Source organism: Anopheles marshallii, chromosome 3 (assembly GCF_943734725.1).
Source record: "Anopheles marshallii chromosome 3, idAnoMarsDA_429_01, whole genome shotgun sequence".
Classification (NCBI taxonomy): domain Eukaryota; kingdom Metazoa; phylum Arthropoda; class Insecta; order Diptera; family Culicidae; genus Anopheles; species Anopheles marshallii.
Window position 1 is genome coordinate 29085678 of NC_071327.1, and position 15125 is coordinate 29100802.

General features: G+C 42.9%; 4 protein-coding genes across 4 annotated transcripts in view; 2 read left to right on the forward strand and 2 right to left on the reverse strand.

Moving 5' to 3' along the window:
* Positions 1-2725, reverse strand: part of LOC128711599 (cytohesin-1) — a 45681-nt gene extending 42956 nt beyond the window's left edge. The window contains exons 1-2 of the mRNA XM_053806481.1: positions 2650-2725; positions 1074-1147 (exon numbers count right to left, since the gene is read on the reverse strand). Of these exons, the coding sequence (XP_053662456.1) occupies positions 1074-1147; positions 2650-2725 (150 nt within the window). The remainder of the gene's footprint in view (positions 1-1073; positions 1148-2649) is intronic.
* Positions 2726-3561: 836 nt separating this feature from the next.
* LOC128715169 (SUN domain-containing protein 3) lies at positions 3562-4616 on the reverse strand. The gene is made up of 5 exons (XM_053810050.1): positions 4485-4616; positions 4136-4420; positions 3911-4072; positions 3655-3833; positions 3562-3589 (listed from the first exon to the last, which is right to left on the reverse strand). Exons 1-5 carry the CDS (start codon positions 4614-4616, stop codon positions 3562-3564), a joined length of 786 nt encoding a protein of 261 aa, XP_053666025.1.
* Positions 4617-5533: 917 nt separating this feature from the next.
* Positions 5534-8420, forward strand: LOC128712451 (uncharacterized). The gene is made up of 6 exons (XM_053807344.1): positions 5534-5813; positions 5935-7622; positions 7690-7761; positions 7832-8026; positions 8095-8230; positions 8293-8420. The coding sequence occupies exons 1-6, from the start codon at positions 5534-5536 to the stop codon at positions 8418-8420; spliced, it is 2499 nt and encodes an 832-aa protein (XP_053663319.1).
* A 2118-nt stretch (positions 8421-10538) lies between these two features.
* LOC128715182 (testis-specific serine/threonine-protein kinase 4-like) lies at positions 10539-11716 on the forward strand. Its single transcript, XM_053810065.1, has 4 exons — positions 10539-10676; positions 10745-10914; positions 11036-11477; positions 11561-11716. The coding sequence occupies exons 1-4, from the start codon at positions 10539-10541 to the stop codon at positions 11714-11716; spliced, it is 906 nt and encodes a 301-aa protein (XP_053666040.1).
* Positions 11717-15125: the final 3409 nt, after the last annotated feature.

The window sequence follows — 15125 nt, forward strand, 5'->3', positions numbered from 1 at the left end:
CTCAAAGTGTACGCTGAAATTTGGGCTTGGCCGTACGCCGTTGCTATCATCGGGAAAAACAAATTCGCGTGTCCTTACCGTACTGAGACAGAGAATTGGAATGCCAGTATGATACCATAACCACAACAGTGGAGAAGGAAGCAACAACAAAAAAAAGCATTAGAACCTATTAGAACGTCAACACGACAAAAGGACGGCGTCAAAAGGTCACCGAAATTCAACGGTTTGGCAAATCGTGGCAAATCAGCCGGTTCTGTCCACACCGTTTGTTGGTGTGTTGCGCTCCCCAGCTAAGGGAGTGTTTGCGAACATTAGCTTTATGAGCAGGCCTACCGATTTCGGACGGATCTAGGATCGAGGCTCCAGCGATACCGTCTCCAGTTAGCGATTGGACGAGCAGGAAGACGACCACAACTGTGTGTTATTGGCAGTGCTACTGTGTGCCACGAATTCGACCAGTTTTTGGATTGAAATTAGCAAATTCCAGGTAAGAGAAAGTATTGCTTAAGTGTTGCAAATGACACATTTAAACCACGTGTACGATGAATCATACCGATGAATCTGTGGCATCTTCTACAATGAGAGAGAAAACAGAAATCATCACGGCGCGTTCAATCGATGACTCAACGACGTCACGGTGTCGGGATCTTCCAAGGAATTCTAACTGACTTCTCAGGGTTACAAGTGAATGGTGGCTTATATTTTTATGCAGATTGCATTGCCGATTTTGTGTGCGTCCTTATTAATCGTGCATATCATCATTCGCCTCTTATTCAATCCGGTTCACGACTTCCTTCCCGAGGTGTTACTTCTTGTTCGTCAGCGTATGTTACGTCGGTGATGTCATTATGGACTTAACTTGACTTCGATTTCAAGGCATCTGGATTTGTGTTTAACTGTTTTCCATTGCATTTAATGTAGCTTCTCGTCTCTGATACTACTTGTAACACTGTGTTATTATGCATTTCCAAAACTTTTGAATGATTCTCACACTTTTTTTACACGGCTCAACATCAACAATGACGCCAAATGTTTAGATCCTAAAAGAACACAATCTTACAGCTTAAACTCACCTGTATCTCGAGTAATATCTCCTGTTTCTTTCTCCGCAGCTCTATTAATAGTTTTTGCTGCTCTGGTGTTAGCTCTAAAATGATAAGCAAAGTACAAAAGATTAGCTGTTAGTATAACTGAATATTTGTGCAGGGTGCAACAATGCATTACAATTACGTCTTGCTTAATCCAATGCACAATACACACACAAACACACGCGCTGTTCGTTGATGTAAAATTAGAACTTCAATCCCGCCCAATCTATGCCCCGGATAAACGTAACCGGTACAACGCTCGACGGTCAATTTCACTCTAAACGAACTCTTTCCGCTATGGGCACGGTTTGGCGGCATGATATAGCTTTCTTACCGCATGCCCGAGACGATAGTGCACCGTTGCACTGAGATTCCGAGTGTTTAGCATTCGCTCTTCTCGTCGACATTGGAGACACAGACACGCAGTTCTTTCCAATTGTCCGGTTAGTACCACTCATTACCTAGATGGCCCATTTTCTTCTTCACTGCAGAAGGAAGGGATGGGGACAGCTGGAAAGTTCGGGTACTTGAAATAGCTTCCGATGATTCCCGTTAGCTGCCGGTTCCAGTGCAAAGTATCGAATCCGATTGGTTGGAACTAACTTCTATTTTCGGTAATCCATCGAACGTGCGCACCCCGTACCGTAATCCAGTGTACCGGATACCCTTGGTGTTGTATTTACGGACGCGTGTGTGTGGGGACGCGTGTGTGTGGGGACGCATGTTTTCGTGAGTTACCGGAAAATGTAAAGAAAACATTGCGCAAGCAAACATAAACATTTCGGAGGGGTCCATTCGCCGGCAGATGATGAAGGTGAAGGCGAACCATTAACTTCAAGGAAAGTTGGATTTGCCGGATGATATTGTCGACGGATCCAAAACAGGTGTACGGAATACTGGATGGAATAATTAATGGTGCACATTCATTGATTGTTGATACTAATAATGTTTTTACAAGCAAAACCTGTTATGCCAATGCGTATGTTTTCAATATGTTTGACTTCTGAAGTTCTCAAATGTCAAAAATACATATCTCTCGGTAGTCATGGTAACTTGCGTCCAGCTTGCTTTGAGACTATAATATTCTTATTATGGAACATCAGGGTATAATGTTTGCTTTTTGAACCTAATTCTAATAGGATAACCCCGTTGGACATTTGTTAGCACCCCTGTCAGTCGCGAGTATGGAAAGGTTAGCAAAAAAAAAAGTGAAACGCCTGCTGGCTACGTAACAGACATACTTTGCAATGTCGGTCGCAAGGTAAGCAGGCTGACCCGCACGTTATGCCTCGTCGCATAGGCGTCCGGCGGGCAATTACGCTCACGTTAATTACGGGGCATTGTACGAGCCCATGGGGCGGCGGTATTGGTCTGTTTCTGCACAACCCTTACTGGGGGGGTTATAATAACAGACACCAACCGCGCCACGAACTAATGCTAACGGAGGCTGAGTAGCAAACAACAGTGAACCTAAAAAACTGGGAAAAGGGTGGCAAAGCAACCCTCAAGATGCAAGAAGGGCCTGCGGTGTCATTAGGTACCTATCGAGGTCGCAACATACCTGGCAGTGGGAAGTTTTCTGTGTGCTGCGAAATGTTTGACATCGTTGCGTACGAGCTTTCCATTGTGTTGACCATAGTTCTCTCCGTTGTTGTTGTCGTCGTTGTCGCGGATGCGCTTTTCCGAATTTTCCAACAAACTCAAATGAATCATGCACGCGCGTATTACCGCACCAATTTTCGCAACACACTGCACTACTTATCAATCTTTTATGGTGCACACCGCATCACAGTTTCACGAAAAACCAACCGAAAACAGGATACAACAATCAATTAGGCAGCAGACGATTTTCGCGTAAAGATGCTTGGGGTACGGGAACAATAACACAGCCACCTCAAAAGGCGTTTACGACGCGGGACGGGATTTTCCAAACTTCCATAACACGCTCAGCCGTGAATCTGCTAAGAACCCCCAACCTTGCTAGCCTATGTGAAATGCCCCGATAATTAACTACAGAAACGTTAACTCACGTAAACACTTGGCACAGAATTTCTCGTCGCGTCTTTATTGTAGCTATTTTTTTATAAATACATTTTGCTACAAAACATTCATGCTTTAACGAAGCGAAACGTCAAAACGCGTATTTCAACGAAAATGTCAATGTTTTAACGAAACCTTGTTTGGGGGTTACACTGTGGGATGATTTTCGGTCATATCTTAACGGTTTTTTTTTTATTAAAAAAAATAAGAAAGGATTCAGCACAAATAATAAAAGCTTCAATAAATTTATCCTCCAGGTCATTCAAGTTCTCCACAAAGAGATCTTTCGATATTCAAACTAATAGAATCACAGGAAAATAGTATCGAAAATAATTTCCCAAAGACGAGATTTTAAATGCAAGATTAAAAATCTTGCAAACTATCTGTCTTTCCTGACACTACCGGGGATTTACCCACATCGGAAGAGTTGTTACTATTCTGGTGTTCCGTGAATACGAATCCTGCAAATATAATACATAATATCCATTATGTTACGAACGACCTGCATATGAGAATGTCCGTTTACCGGTAGATGCAAGTAAATTTTTCACCGTGGTTGGAGTGGATGTCAATCCGTACGAAACTTATGCTGGGCATGCCGTGCTCTAAATTGAACTCAAACGTTTCCAAAAACGTTGTCGCGTAATCGAAGGTGAATGTACCGAAATAGATGTCCTTTCCCATGTTGCTTGGCTTGTTTGTACCCTTAAGATGGAGGTCATAACGGTTTTAACATTTCAAAATCAATGTTTGAAATGTTTCTAATTAATATAACTACTTACCCAAACAGAAAATTCTTTTAATGCGCTGTAGACATCCACGTTGCTGGGTAATGATGTCTTCGGGATGTGTTCTATCGTTATGGCATTCAAGTGTACGCTCTTTACCAGCTTCAAAACTATTGTTCCAGAACTTCCTTCCAAGGCATAGCAAGTACCACAATCCTTTAAAAAAAACATGACTGAAACATTAAACACATATTTCGCAGGATGTAATTTATACGCCACCTGTATGATGCACTGCATTTGATGATAGTTGTCGTACACAGACGATATCATATTTCGCATTCTACTAAAGATTGAGCTTCGATGACGTGATGTTGTATCTGCCGACAAAACCTCTCCACCAAACATACGAGCCGCATAATCAGTCGGTCCAAGTTTATCAAAGTTCAGCTGTTCCAGGAGAGATATTCTTTCCTGGAGAACTTCCATTTCTTTAAAACATTGGACATTTCTTTCGCTATACGTGTCAGTTATCTTGTGAAGTTCTATATCTTTGATCTGTTCCGGCTGCTACAACATAGGGGCAAGTTTTGGTAAAGTGTAATGATAAAATTTTCTCATTCTCACTTACCTTTTCAATAACCGCGATCCGATCGTGCAGTTGTTCGTAGTTTTCAGTGACATAAACCTGGAACACGGTAAAACTTGCCAACAGAACGCACAGTATATAAACGGCTAAATTCTTTTGGTGAGTTTCAGGCATTTTGGAGAAAATCCGTACTTCTATTTTCCAAAAAAGCACAGCTTACTGAGAATTGATACACCGTCTTTCAACAAACCCCAAAACAACTCCCATCGAATAATCTCCCTGTAGAGAGCGCTTGCATCGGCAAAGAGCACACGACGAAAACTGGATCTGTCAATGTGACGTTAGGAACAAAACAAAGAAAAAATACGATCGGAAAGAGAAAGAACAACAATACATTTCGTCGCAAACATTTTCGCTTGCGGCGCACGGTGATCAGCAAATTGCATTTCTTGTGAACCACCCGAAGATATCCGCTGTTTCTCCCTCAACTCTAGCTGCCTGCGTCATTTGGCCAATCGGTACGAAAACGCGGCGCAAATCCGGATGACGACATTCGTCAAGAAACAAACAGTGCACAGGTGCGTGTGAGCACACATCAATCGAAGTAGCAGTACCATCTGAATCGGTTTGCGTGCGCGATTTGTGGAGTGAATGGCTGGTTCACTGTTGCATTCGCCACCCGGTGTAACGTACACGGCCGGAAGAAACAATTGTCGTGAGTGGAAACATCCGTAAATCAAGTCGAGAGAATTTAATTTCCAACGTCCCAGCAACACACCGCAACTTGTCCGTGTCCCTCGCGGCTAACCCACTCTTGTGTGCTGCAACCGCACACGGGAGGCCGTGCAGAGGTAGAAACGCGTAGTTTATGTTTTCTAAAATAAACAATATTACATCATACATACTTGATACAAACAAGCGAATAGGACGGTGCTCCCGGTAAGGTGGTGGCACTCTGATGCCAGTACTCACCGCCGTAAATAGCGTTCTTTGTTGTCGTAAAGTGTGATTCGCTCCGTCCCCCGAAAGCCCCCTTCGGGGATTGGGCCGAAGGGTCACCGGCGCTCACCACTGCTTCCCGTTATCCGGCAATGGATAGCAATAAAAACAAGGAGTGCTGTTACAGCAACGGTGGCGGTGGGCTTACCGTAGTCATTGGTACGGACTGTATCGCCAAGGCAGTGTCTGCTGCAAAGTACCAGAATCAGTTCAACAACAACAACCTTATCGAACAGGAAAACCTGATGCCACCGGTGCATGATCGAGTGTCCGGCATGGTGCAGGACGACAGCTCGCCCTCCACGTTGCCCCAGCAGAATGGCGTAGCGTCAAATGAATCGCCGGTGAAAGATAAAGTTCTTGCGGAAAATGGTAAGAAAAGCTAATAGAGATCATTTCCGAACTAAAAACAAATGCATATTGTTATGATACGCCATGAGTTGCTTGTACATTTAACTTAATTTCAATTTTTATTTCTTGCTTCAACTTTTAGGATCTTCCCGTCATTTCGCATCCGTTTTTAATCAATCATCCTCATCCGTCTCTGCTGGCAGTGAAACTCCATCGGAACGATTGCTTCCGAACCTGCAATCATCCGTGAACTTCTTTATTACGGGCACTAACAACGTTACTAATTTTAACCCTACCACTAACGGGACAGGCGCGGACCATCTCCGAGCTCCTGGACAGGGGAGCAACGGTTACGTCCCACCGACTGTAGATCCTGCCTCTAATGGTACGGAAGAACCTCATGACAATGTATCAAGTCAAGTAGATGCGGAAGTACCCAAATTTAATGCCCGTGAAGACTCTAGTCCACCGGATGAAGGTGATTTTTCGGACAACAATTCGCTCGGCAACCTATCGTACGTGAGCGAGAATGGTCTCATTGAGGAAATCATTCTACTACCGAATAACGCTTACTCCGATGATGATAATGCTTCCACGTCGGATGACTGTATCTATGCGTACCGTGGTGGAGAACCGGACGGTGCTGCTGGGCAGCTGTTAGACCTGCAGGGTGATTTACCACCGGACGACGAAACGGATTTCCTCGAGATGGATTTCGACCCGGAACCTAGCTCGGAGATGGAAAATTTTAACAGGCAGTCGGATTTTATGCTCGGTTTGGACAATGATAAGTTTGCTGGCGTAGCGAGGGCTGCAGACGGACAGGATAATGCAGGGAATGGACCGCGTTTGTCACCCATCGTTGCACGGTCCCCTACGGTGCCGCAACACAATTTAATACACCAAGAATCGGGTCCATTTCCGATGGAAAACGAAGCTACATCACAGAAAGGAAATGAAACGGGTTTACATCGTGTACCGGAATCAAACGACACACGATCACAACTATCAGCTCCGGTACAAACGCTTGCTTCGCTGGTGGAAGAGTCTAAAGCGGTAGCTACTGTACACGATCAACGGGAGCTTAATGTTGGCGCCATGGATAGTTTTGTACCAAGCGTAAATCGACTGGAAGCTCAAAAAACCGGTGCCATTCCAAAAAATGTTCCTATTCTGATGGAACGTTCTACGCCGACCGAACGAGAAGGTTTGCCCAACTCAAAGAACCTTCGACTAGAGCTTAGCTTACAAACGGATGACTCGGGTTTGGTCGACACATCGCACCGCTACCAGCAATGTTCTCCCTTTTATTACAAATCTGCAGAGTTTGGTGTTAGCAAACGTTCGAAGGGAGTATTGGAAGCGTCCGGAGATGAAGAAACGCACTGTTTGGACTGTGCAGAACAAGAGTTCCTGATGCGGACGAAGCAAGATCCTACCAGGCAGAGGTTTTGTAACGTTTGCAATGCAACGAAACAGGAAGCTAAAGGACGATCGTTGGCAAACGGTGCTGTGCGATCATATGCACGAGATAGTACAGGGCGTGTCGAACCGCAAGGCTTTTTCTCGCAAGGATCGGACCGAGAACTGCCAAAAGAAGACGATGAGACGGCGGTGGATGAGCTGTTGGATCTTCGTGCCGAACAGATCGTATATGATACGTTGCATAAAATCAACACACTCAAGGAAATGCCACCGACCGGCGGGCAGGCGCGTGTTAATCGTTATCAAAGCAAGGGCAACGTGCCGAAGGTGTCAGAACAGCACGAAGCCGCCAAAACAAACATTGGCTGGTATGATCAACAAGTTCCGCGTGTCGGTACTAAAAAGGTAACTGGAATTGTCTATTTGCAATATTATTATTTTGTTAATTTTATTGTATTTATTCTCTTTTCAGATGCAGGAAGAGGAGCAGAGCGTAACGATATACACGTTTAACTGCAGCCTATTGACAATAATGGAATCATTGGTAAGAGAGGATACAATATTTGTGGACTCACTTTTTGGAACAGTACTTTACCGATCGATTCTTCTCGTAGACATGTTTTGGCCTTACACCGAATCAGGAAGTGCTTCGGCAGTACTTTTACGACCAGTACGAAGTCGACACGTCCAAGATGACCATACCGCAGTATCTGCTTCACATGTCCAAGCGCGACTGCAACTACAAGAAACTGATCGACGCCATCAAATCAAGCTGTGATGATGAACTGTTGGATATACAATACTACCCGGTTAGTAGCGAGTTACAATTTTTTTATTAGTCTACGGTGCTTATTAACGTTGTGAAACCGTTTTTCAGCTTCACCCTTTCTCGGACATGCCAGAAACAGTGGAAATTTGCTCCAGTGAGATTGCAAAACGATGGACCGCTAACACTAACTTGCGACAAATTATTCACTTTAAGCACAAACACTTTCACACGCTAAATGTTCTTGGTAAGTGTTCACAGAGTTATATGTCCATAGGTCTTATTATAATGAATATATTCATTCTGTAGGTAAAATAGTGAACATTCTTCGGCAGCCTTCACGTGGTCGGCACACAAACCACATGATCAGTATACCACAGTACTACAAGAGCGGAATTATCAAGATCCGGCGGATAGGCGTTTGGAGTGCGGATTAGTCGCAAAAACCCACTATAGCTAGTCAGCAGTTGCTGCAGGAATTAAAACAAACGCTCATCCCCACTAGGTCAATAAGCCAGTGATTTTGTTAAGGAACACACACCCAATCCCCTATTATTCACATATGTTCCGAAGGCACCGAAAGAGAGGACAGCGGCCGCCAGATGTATTATTGTATGTTGGCAGGACAGACACTCCACAGACATCGGTTTAGATAAGTTTGTATTTGTTGTTTACGCTTACGCGAGAACGGATGAAGGCGATGCGTGATTTTGCTCTGCCTATCGTCGCCGGTTCGTCGATCGCTTGATGCGGTTTTAATTAGTACTGGATTGTGCAGATATGCATCAAAGGGTACATTTGTACATATTAGATAGAAACCTATTTATTCTACGGTACACGCGCGCTAGCTTGCTGCAAAACAATGTGAAATATCCAGCCCCAGGAAACCATAGGACCACCAGAATGTGAAAAGTTAATACGCCGCTTTCTTAACTCGGGTTCGAACTATACTCCTGTTTTCGTACATTATCCATAATTCGGATAGGCCATAAAATATTATTTCTTACTTTATTTTTTTTTACGAAAGGAATACCCCACACCTTTTAAAGCAAAGGAAACAACTATACTGTGATGCAGCTTTAGTTATGTATTTTCGGTTTGTTCTGTGCTCCTATTCTACTGGGAGTTAGTTGGAAAAGAAATACGTCTTTTGTAAGAGCTTCCTTTTAACGTGTCCTAGTGCGGTAAACCGAAAGGAGATTTATTCAGTGCGCCTACAAGAACCCCAACAAATTGTCTCATGCCCAAAAGCAAGTCCTGTCATCAGTAAATACTAACAGAAAGCCAGCGGCACTACTCTACACCAATGCTTTAAAAAGACACGTAACACCACCCTCACGGTTATCCAGTATGCTACACTGCAAAACTTCTGCATACCTCCTATTAGTCAACAATGAACCAATAATGGAAACGGATTGGGCAGGAAGGGCTAGAAACAATATCCCGTTTTTGATCGTATTATATACATTATACACGCGCGCGTATCATTTACACGAGTATGGTTGGATGGCAATGGCCAAAAACCATCGAACGTTTTCGGGGAGAAACAGCTTAGCACACACACACGCATCCTTTGTACACGCGTAAGGTTGGTCCCTTTCTAGTTTTCAAACTGTGAGGCCAATATCTCACGCCTGGTGTGATCATGTGAAGATCATTCGAAAAATGATAATAACAATAAAACAAATCAATACAAAATCGATTATACGTGTTTAAAAGGGGGCTAGAATAGATGAGAAACAAACTGAACCTTTGGCCGAAGCTTCCGCTGCACTAAAACACAGATACGCAAAAGGACGTTTATTCACAGACCGGTTTGGACAGTGAAGAGTTGGGTAAACATAATTTTGGCCTGCCGCAGGAATCCTCTAATCTGTTCAAAGCTGTGCGCCGTCGGTTGACAATCTAATATCCCGGTCTTGCTTGCGGACACATCCACGCCATCACGCTACGATGTTATTAGTCAATCAGAGTCTGGCGGGGAGACATCTCGTCATTGCAGTGGCTTCTCTACTGGCCTTACATACTTACGGGGCCAGAAATCCTTCAGAGCATCTTACTCTCGAACGCGGCAGAGAAGGTTTCGGCAGTTCTGCACAAAGTCATATGGCTCAAAGACGTATGTAAACATTGCAACTATAAAACCTAAATTAGTCCTCAGAATCGTACCCTGATCCGACATCAGAAAAATAAAAACATAAACCACGTGAAATACTTTTTCAATAAAATCGTAAACAAAAATTGCGTCCAGCTTTCTTTATCCAACGACAAGCATCCTTGCCACACTTTTTCATTTCGCACACAATCAAAGTAGTCCATGGAGTGCAATTTCGCCTAAACACAAAACAAAAAAATCAACTAATCTTTGACAGCTCGTGTTGTCATTTCACAGTTTCTGTTTGGCAAGAAGGGAGGGATCTCCAAATTGTTCTTTTTAGTCGCTGGCGCAGTTAAAACAGCGTTTTAAAATAAAAAGCGTGTAAAAATAGTAATATTCATCCCAAAATCGTTACATCAAAACCTCTGCCAAGCCTGCGTGTTTAAAAAGTGATAAAATGGTTGAAACGCAGGCGCGCCTGGATCAGGCACTACAGGAAGCTCAACCACGCACGTCCGATCCGGCAAACACACTTGCAAAGAGTGGCTACATCGTGGGAGAAACAATTGGCCAAGGATCGTTTGCAGTCGTAAAGGTAGTGGCGTATGTTCCTATCCCATTAGCGGTATTACAGAACAATGTTTGACATTTCTTCTATTGCAGAAAGCGTACTGGCCGAGGCGAAATAAAACGGTGGCTATAAAAATTATGTCTAAAGCACAATTAAAGGAGCAGGTTCTGAACAAATATGTGCAACGCGAGCTGGATGCAATACGTTCCTTAAGGCATGAACATATAATCAATTTTTACGAAATAATAGAAACCAATATGAGGTAAGCACTACGGGATGAGATGACGAACTGTTATTCTTATGGTAATGCTAAACAAATTTTAATCACAAAAATCCCACACCTTGTTCTTCCTTCATTTGGTTTCCCGTGTTGCTGCTAGCAGGATTTATATAGTTATGCAATATGCCGAAAATGGATCACTTCTGCAGTTGGTACGCATGAAAACCAAACTTACGGAAGCGAGAGTACGTCGGTACTACCGACAATTGATCGATGCCATCCATTACATGCACTCGCGCTTTATTGCCCATCGGGACATCAAGCTGGACAACATTGTGCTTGACAAAAATGATCAGGTAAAATTGGTCGATTTCGGATTTTCCTGTCGGGTGCGGCATGACGGCAACGATCAATCCAGCTTAGTCCAACCGTACTTATCAGAATCCTGCTGCGGCAGTTACGCATATGCCAGCCCGGAGATACTGTACTTCACAAAGCACGATCCCATACCGACCGACATTTGGGCGTCCGGCGTTGTGGTATACGCGCTATTATATGGACAGCTGCCGTTCTCTAACGTCAAAGATGCAAAAATTATGCGAGAGGTATGGATAATTAACTTTAAAAACTATGTTTAATTTAAAGGAGCTATAATCAATGAGCTTAAACCGTTCTACCTTTACTGTAGATTATAGGCAGAGGCGTAAAGTTTCCTTCGACAGTAAAGGTCACCGATGAGGCGAAATTGTTACTGAAGCAAATTTTTGTCCCAGTAGCGCAACGTATACCAGTTGAGATCATTAAACGATCGCTATGGTTTCATTTGGAACTGACCGAAGAATAACTGTGCGAGAATGTGAAACAAAAAAAAATAGATTAAAAAAAAACTTAGGATAAACACGGTTCCTATTATTATTTGTCGCTAGCTGATTAGCTGTAACTTCACAAACGTTGGTACAAAGCAATCTTTAACTGATACGCGATCTTTTATGGGTCAAATAAAAGATAATAAATTATTTGTGGGAAAATGAAAACCTTGACCTTGTTTTTTTTTTGGCATGCATCTTTTGCAGAAAATGGCACGCCCTTCTTCCGTCGGTAATGGGAAACTTGAATCACAAAAACGTACACATCACCCTCCAGGGAGTCGAAGGTGATGGAATGTAATTGCTCTGGCAGCCAACCGGTACCGTTTTGATGGCCTGGCGGGAGATATTAACGCGCGAATAATGGAATTATTCATGAACAAACTTTAGCGAAACACGGAACAGGGATGGTATGGACTTGCAACACTTTATTTATAGTGTCAACATGTAATGTTGCTTGCCCGGAAAGTAATCTTTCACGGTAAACATACAGTAATGGATAAACCAAGTGCAGCTGATGGATAAGCCTTAAGTATGCTTTAGTAAGTATTCCTTATCGATAGCCCGTAGACCAGCTATTCTATCATTAACATTTGAAATTGAACATTTCTTTACACTAAGGAAGGATAAAAATATATTCGTTGTCACAATTATATAATCTATAAAAGTAAAAATAGTCACTCGTTGTTGTGCATCGAGATATTTGAGCAATAATCGAGAAATTGTCGAGTTGTATAATATATTTTTCTTCGCTCATTAGCATCTTTGAAAATGAAAATACTTTGCTAAGGTCTTTCGGAAAACTTACAAATTTTCGTTTAAATGATTTGAGAGTTCAATTTTTGGATTGTGTACAAATGTTGTAAGACGTACGAAATATCGTTTTGCCCAAAACCATATAAATCTTTATAATTTATTCATATAACGATTAGAAATGATCAAAATGTCTGTTTTTCAAATAGAATTCGAGACTAATTTACGAAAATTGTCAACCCTTCTTTCTCCAGAACTTATAGGTTACCGTTGTTTTGTCGTGTACTGTATGTTCCGGAGTATGTACGTGAGCGCTGGTTGATGCAGGTCATTGGCAATGGTACTTATTTTACATTTGAATGATACAAGGACGTGGTGCAAGGACAGTTTTTCCTTCCCTATAAAGGCGCTACATTTTTTTTATTGGTAAGAAAAACATATGTAACATTACTAATGTAGTACATCTGACTATATAATCGTTTCCTTTCTTCCTTTGCACTGCTCTGTGAAACAGAATTTAATAATTGTACATCGAGTTTTATTTAAATTCCAACTGATTTATTGCACAACGAAGGACAAACAGTGCAAAACCATTATTGCCGATTCTCCTAAAGCTGAACCTTGCTGCCCTCCAACATATTGCTCAATAAATTGGTTAAAGTGAACCGGATCTAAATGGATCAAATGCATCATTCGTTTATCCAGTGTCCGCGGGAACCGCTGTCCGCTGCTACACTTTACCTACTTTGTACCAGCGACCAGAGCCGTACACGGTGAGAATGTCCCTGGACCGCGAAAGCACTTTTCCCATCCGTCTTTGCCGTTCAATTTCGAGCTCGTGATTTACAGTCGACAATATTCTGCGGCCAACTACTGGTCCGTGTATTGAGCATTTTTTTTTAGCGTCCCTGTCATGCCTTACGTCTGAAAGATAGTACTACGGGATTTGCTGAAAACCGAATGGAACGGCGGAAAAGAACGAGTGCCCGTTGTGTGTGAGTGTAGGTGGAACATAAATCTTGCCCGGTGATAAGTTGACTTTCACGTTCCGATCCGTTTGGCATCGGGTGACTTTCGAAACGTTTGGTACTATGTGGCGCGCGCGATCCGGGTGCAAAACGGACATACCGGATTCGGATTTGTTTCTGTTGCCCATGGCATGGGTCGGCTCAATCTGCGGTGTCCGGTTGCACAAGTTCGATGTCAAAGTTGCTCCGACTTTGTGTTAGCCTTTTGTAGTCCCTGCCGGAACTACGGGAATGTGGGTTGGGGTCGGTGTGTATTTTCAGCGTGAACTAGCAACTACTGCACTGCCGCACGGGTTACGGGTCAGCGGAGAGGTCAATCAAAAAGTCGTCCGTACGTCAGCGTCTTCCTCGCCGGTTCGGGTTGAATGTTGACATAAATGTTCCGTGCAATGGAAAGTTCACCTGATGGTGGTCAGCCAATGGACGGTTTTAGCAACAGTTTTCTGCTCCTTGCTGATGCAAACCCGCACCAACGGTACGTAACGGAAGCCGTAGAAAAAGAATGGTAACTCCGGTTGAGGCATTCATCTCGCCACCGGTTTGTTGGATTGATTTGCTAAACATCTCAACCACACAGAGTATGAGCGAGCGGAATAGTTTAAACATAGTGTACTCCCCGTGAGCGTTGTTTCACTTGGACAAATTTAAAATCTATTAAACAACGACGCACCGAACGGGTTGTGTTAGTGTGTGGAGCAATTCTTTGTGTTAATAAACCGCTGTTAACGTTTCGAAATGTTTTCGACAGGACCATCTATCATTGAAATAGAACATTTTATCGTCTGCTTGATCTGAACAGCGATTTAAATTTTTTCTGCCCTTGTCCGTGTTGTAAATATTTATTATGAAATTTCTAGATTAGATCTAGATTATAAGAAGAAGAGTTATTGCTGTTAAATTAGTGATGACGTAAAGGGAGTCCCTTTAAGGGACTTGCCTCTATGCTTCATTTTTCTCTGCGGACCTGACCACCCTAGTTTAAAGTTCTTTAGAGCACACAGGAGAGACATTCGAGCTCTTAATATAAATTACAGACGCAAAATATTCCACCATCGCAAAATATTGATCTGAATATATTGAGAAGTAGTTTAAGACGAAAATCCTATGTTACTATGTATGTACGAAATTCTTAGCACTTCTACAACGAGTAAACCACACTTGTTTGATAGTTTATCTCCGCTTTAGTGTACTCTTACTCTTAGAATGTTTATGTTTCAAGCTGAACACATCCTTCAGAAGTTTACCTCACAAGTAGCAAGGAGATTAGATGCAAACACGTGGTAAACTTGTGAGCTTACGAATCACTTCGACCGTCACTGCTAACCTATCAAAACCCATTAATGGCACGTGCCGCAAATGCACCGTTGAAATTCCACACCATAAATCGTACAATTATCGAACTGCTGTACACTGTTCAAAAGTGGTTTGCTCGTTTCCGGCATCGGTAAACAGAGATGTTTCCCGGTATCGGAAACCACCAGCATCTTCGCGTTCGATCGGTGAATGCCGGTCCCTGCGTAAACATGGCATTCAAGAAGTATTTAATTAAGTATAGCACTTAGCACTGCTGTCGGCCGCTGGTAAATAAATGGGGTAGCCCGTGCCA